Here is a 6,000-nt window from a genome sequence, read left to right as displayed (position 1 = left end):
AAACTATACACAGGGATATAAAAATAGCTCATCATTAAATCACTCTGCCCAAAACCATAGATCCCATACAGCAAATGCCACTTACACCTCTAAATGAACTTCATTCTTTGTGAAAGATTGAGTTTCACAGCGTCAGCTTGATCAACTCACAAACTCTTCTTCGTGGTCGCCCCTGAGGTCAGCATAGGAGACTCTGTAGCTTTTCACAAGGGGGTCTTCCAGCTCCCATGATGCCTCTAAGCTCTGGGTGGTCTCGTCACTCAGCAGCAGGTTCCTCGCAGCATGGCGTGCCACTGTCACACCACATCATAGACAACAGGGAGTTAGAAGTTGGCTAAAGTTACATTTTCTCAACTCTTAATGTGCTTCAATAAATTGTGGATTAGAAGAGTTTCAGTCAGAATGCCAGAATGCTTAAAGGAAATCATACCGGGCAATGTCAACGTGCCGATATGCTCAGACTGCTGTGAAGAGCTGGATAATAAAAGTTGCGGTTAAATCTTGCCAGATGGAGCTTCTTTTTTTTTTTCAGGAACACAACTCAGAGTTTGAAATGGTTTTAAACCAAGACGTTTTAAGGACTTAGCAGTCCTGGGTGGATGGAAATCAGTGTAAGGGCTCCATACAGATTGCAGCCTTGAATTAAAAGCATTGATTTTTATAAAACAGAGGTGAATCGCTGGCGGCTTTAACTTGTGATTTTCACAGGAGCATTTGGTCTTTTTAAAGTTCATAGGATGGTGGGCAGGGAATTAAATGAAGGAGAAATGTTGTGTTTTAAAGCTTTGAGTGAAAGAAAACTTTACTGGTTGTGGCCTGTTCTTCATACGAAACACAATCCAGATGGCCTGCAGGTCACCCTTGAGATGATGAAGTTTGAACTATAGTCTCTGGGTGAAGTCAATTTGGTAAACACACTAAATCCTGCTTGCAAATGTAATCAATCTTTCAGTACTGCATGCATCAACCTTACCCAGAACAGACAGCGTGGAGCTTTTCTAAGCTCTCAGTAATTCTGGTTTTGCTTCCTGAAACTAAATGAGCATCCAAACCCAAACTTTGCTACGGGAACTTGCTAGAACTGTGCCTGAACTCTGGCAACATCAGCTCGCCCTGGAAAGAGTCTTTCATATTTCAATGGCACTACACTTTCTACACAGATGTCTCGGCTTGAATTGTGATTGAAATGTGTCCAGCCTCTCTGCTCGGGTCGTTTTTTGAAGCAAGTACAACTTTGTCTGCTGCCCACTGGACACATGGAAGCAAAAGAGTTGCCCAGAAATGTTTCACCAAGCACAGTTTGAATCTGACTTGACATGACAAATCGTGTCTAAACTTTTTAATTGACTGTTTAGCCTGTGTTACATTGATTGTGACACTTTCACTCCTGACATTTTGTAATGTTACACAAAAGCACTTCTTACCTGCTGTTGTAGTAGACATTGTTGTCGTCCTGACCACTGAGAGGAGAAAAGAGAACATTAATCAGATAATTCAATAGAACCTCTCCTCAACATCTCTCTGTTTCAATAACGACAGTAATTAGACAGAAAAACATAAATTATTGATGGGGAAAATAGATTATTTTTCCTCTGAGATAAGCTTTGACAAACAAATCAATGCAAATGGGCTCATGCAGAGCCACGCTTTGAACTCAGAAATGCTAATTTTATGATCCTGAAATGAAATGAAAATGTGATTGGACTGATCTCAGTGGCACTTAGGTGAAGAGGGTTATTTAGGTCACAGGCTAATTTACAACATAAGTGCAACCAAGGGGATTTACATTTTTGAAATTGCACTCACTTCTCTGGTTTTTGTTTTGAAAGTTTCAAGATTCAGATTTTGTTTTTTATTAATAAAAAAAAAATGACATGTAATGTAATAAGATGCAGCAAATACTACAACTGTCTGATTTAGAAACAGCACAGCTGTTCATGCACAATCAATCAGTCTACTGTGACTTACATGTGGTCTCTATGACAGAGATGGTGTCACTCTCAGATTCATCTTTGAACACAGCCGTCAACATAACTTCATACTCAGTGGAGGGGCTCAGGCCAGTCAGGATGTATCTGTTATCACTTCCACTCAAGACCACCTAGAAGAGAAACACACACACAGGTCTTACTCTCTTATTACATGTTACTTCCAACCATATCTGCTGTATGTCAAAAAAGAGTTGTTGGCTAATATTTCGAGAACTGTCAACATGTGCTCATGCTGTTTAGTATTTTCAACGGCTCATTGTCGACATCATGTAACAAATCTTTCACTTCATTTTCTTGTCACACTTTCATTCAGAGTTTGAATAGGCGTTGATAATATCAGTACAAGTCTTTGTCGCATCAACTTGAAAACATTTTTGAATAGCTTTCCGTCATGTTGTGTTCCACAATGTGTTGCAAACATTTACATTAGGCCATCTTTTGTTTTGTGCACCTATATTTGCTCGAAGAAAATAAGTAAGAGTTTCCCAAGTAACCCCTAAGATGTGAAAAAAAGTTTGGGCATTCACTAAAAGTCTCATGGGGGTTTTTGTACTCTGAGTACATCACCAGACTTTCAAAACCAAGGTCATCTCAAGAGTTTTAGGAGATGCTGTTAAACATAAAATAAAGAAAAAAACCTCAGTGCTCAAAACAGAGAGAATGTTTTTTAAATTATTTCTCTTAAACGTGTATGTGGATATTGCAATACTGCATTAAAGAAATGATTGAATCTAGACATTATTTTAGTTATAAGTTGGATGTTCTTATTATACTCTTCGTTATGTTAAACAAAACCAACCTTAGAATAGGGCCATTGCAAGACTGGCAAAGCTATCCTCCCTATAGGAGTTAGCAGATATGTGTAGTTGCCCCTGAATATAACAGCGTGGCCAGTTGGATCAACTACTGCTGCGGGAGGCCAAACGACTATTTGTCCAAAGCAAAACTGAGTCAGACCCCAAGATAAACACAAAGAGGTCATCACAAGTGCAGAGTGCTTCCATGGAGAGCAACATTGAAAAAGGAATTTACTGTCGATGACTCAATAACCCTATTAAGCGCAGGAATTAGTCTCTATACAGAGGCCTTTGAGGCACAGTTGCATGCACATTTCAGCAGTGGGACCGGCCATTTGTGCTTTCCCAGGAGGATCTTTAGTGCTCCATTCTCTCGTTTTTCTTTGAACAATTCCTCGCATTTATTTCCATATTTTACAGCATTGCCCCCTGTGTGTTTTCGCCTGATTAAAGAGTGGATTCAAACAGACGTTTTATTGATTAACAAAGAACACAAACATCTGATTTGAAAACTGTATCAGGATGCTAGTAAAACCAATGAATCCAAACAAAACAAGACAATAAACAATGATACAATTGACTCAATTTCCTCGCATGGAGCTCTGGATTATCATAAAGTTTCAATCTGGGTCATTTTTCACTCTGTTGTTCGTCTGTCTGTTGTTCGACTATTATGTTTAATGCCTTTTCAGATAAAACAATACAGAGTGGTCGGTGGAGGATGTCAAAGTGTGTGTGTGTGTGCGTGTGCGTGTGCGTGTGCGTGTGCGTGTGCGTGTGCGTGTGTGTGTGCGTGTGTGTGTGTGTGGGTGGGTGAGAGACAGAGAAAAGCTGCATGTATCCCTTTCTCTCAGAATTACCAGCCCACCTCTTCAATTCCCCTGAGTGTTATTTTCAGCTCTGATGACTCTTAGCAAAACACACAAATACCCAGACACACTCACACAACATGCACACACAAACACGCACACACTCTTACAGACCTAAGGGCTCTATCTCTGCCACACAGCTGGCTCCAAACCCCGGATCATGGTAATAAAACACCCTAGCTGTTAATTTTGAGATGTATTCAGCTTTTATTTACACTCATGCCAGGGGTTATACCAGCTACCAGTAGTGCAGTGAGCTTACTATATGTGCAGGCCTATACATATTGGCACCCCTTTATCTGAGTAAATGGAGTGTAGCCACTTCTACCTCTGGAAAGCAAGATAACAAGTGGACCCCTGGCTAAATTAAAAAAATCTAAACCCATGGAGGTTATGTAGCTTTTGACGCCAAGTCATATATTGATGTAACATCTTTAGGGTTGAGGAAGTGAACATATATTTTGTGGTGAGCTCATAGTTGTGCCAAGGACTCAGCTTTAAAGTGTCATGCCTGTGGTGTTTTTAACATGCCAATGAAGATTATCTTAACTGCCACTTTTTGTGAGTGATCTTCAAGAAAAATGTCTTTAAAACAGACACCTTTACATATCATATTTTATTGGTACTGACCTCCTTTGTGTCGCCACCCATGAACGGGGCCCAGGAGAGTCTGTAGAGGAAGATGTCATCGGCTGAGTGATCCCAGCTGACCTGGAAGCTGTCTGCGCTCACATCATTGGAGCGAAGATCCAAAGGACCAGGAACCGGGGCTGAGAGACACAAAGAGAGAGGGTTTACTTTTTGGTTTTACCTTAATTGTCATGTGCATATGATTTGTAATAATGTGTATTCCCTATAGTTCTTTCTGATAGTCCTGGTATGTTCTGGATACCAGGACATAAACTCGTATCATGCTCGTCCATCATTCTTCTTAGAAAGTGCTAACACATTTGTGTTGGTTAATGAAGCTCCCTCTCTTAAACCTCGGTCCCTGAGCAAAGTTTGCCAAGAGATAAATACAAATCGACACATCCCTTAGAGTGAGAAGTTAAATATTGCAAAAAATACATTTCTTTCAGCAGACTCAGCATTAGAGCCCAACTGCTTGTTGCTTAAAGGGATATTCCTACAAATCGATATCCGTCAGCGTGACGGAATAGTAAAAGGACAACAAAATGACCTTTTAATGCGACTGGGCCATTATGCCGAGGTGTTAATGAGATGGGCAGACTGCCAAAACAGCAACAGGACCAGTAGGGGTAATAAAATGCAATGCTGTTTGCCACTTTAGAGAGAAATGGTTTGCCTTCTAATGGTATTAGTACAACTACTTCAGGAAATTGAGACCACATTGTCCTCAGCATAGATGGGAAATGTCGACACACCAATGTGGAAGACAAAGTAGAAGCCATTATAAAACAAAACAAATTAACAAATGTACTTGATCGTTAATAACCAATAGTGCAACGATTGGTTAAACTAAATGAGCCGTTATTTGTATTCAGCATATGCAATAAGTTCCATGGTGTCCTCTAAAAGTATCCTTACAGTGCAAAAGGGACTTACTGGTAGTGAATCCATCTGTGAGCGGCTCTGATTGGCCCTCAGCGTACAGGGCAGAGATGGCCACTGAGTACTCACTCAGAGACGTCAGCTCACTGAGGTCGTAGGAGTTCACAGGACCCACGTCCACCTGCACGGCACAGAAACACACAAACAAAGGTATGGGGTTGTGTAAAAACACAAGTTTAATCACAGTTACTGTACCTAAAAAAGGCCACAAATCCACTAAATCATGTTGTTGGTCGAGATTTATTTTAGTTCTAACACTAAGGAAATTGCATTAGCATCGTACGTGAAAATGTAAGGAGGTTATCTAACTTATTAAGGCTGTCCTTGAGCAAAGAATGTCTCAGTTGACGAACACAACATTTTAATTGACTAATTCATAAGATGATTGAATCGACTATTTTTTTTTGCGAAAGTACCACTTCAACGTTTACCAGAGAGTTGTTTGTAATATACAGCATGATAATATATGCATTAACAAATGACTTATCGACTAAAGAAATGTTAAACGACAAAGACCAACATTTGTGGGCAGTGCTACAACCTGTGCACATACAGTCACACACAGATAGAAAGCAAGCCACAAGAGAACATACCTGTTTGATAATAGAGAGTGATACAGCATGCTGATTTACAGCTTGGAATATAATTTACCAGTGCTCAATACTCATTCTTCTCTAACCTTTTAACACTCATCACGACGATCGTTAACAATTCATCTCCCCTTTGTTCTATCCTTCCCTAGTCTATATTCACTTTTTTCTCAACTCTCAT

General features: G+C 40.0%; 1 protein-coding gene across 1 annotated transcript in view; it reads right to left on the bottom strand.

The window, feature by feature from the left end:
- col14a1a (collagen, type XIV, alpha 1a) overlaps nucleotides 1–6,000 on the bottom strand; it is a 119,274-nt gene that overhangs the window by 70,613 nt on the left and 42,661 nt on the right. Inside the window, 4 exon segments of the mRNA XM_034128030.1 lie at nucleotides 151–293; nucleotides 1,969–2,101; nucleotides 4,288–4,427; nucleotides 5,224–5,350. Of these exon segments, the coding sequence (XP_033983921.1) occupies nucleotides 151–293; nucleotides 1,969–2,101; nucleotides 4,288–4,427; nucleotides 5,224–5,350 (543 nt within the window).

The sequence above is a fragment of the Trematomus bernacchii genome, unplaced genomic scaffold, assembly GCF_902827165.1.
Source record: "Trematomus bernacchii unplaced genomic scaffold, fTreBer1.1, whole genome shotgun sequence".
Taxonomy (NCBI): domain Eukaryota; kingdom Metazoa; phylum Chordata; class Actinopteri; order Perciformes; family Nototheniidae; genus Trematomus; species Trematomus bernacchii.
The sequence above is the reverse complement of the archived record's forward strand: the minus strand, read 5'-3'. Positions and strand labels throughout refer to the sequence as shown.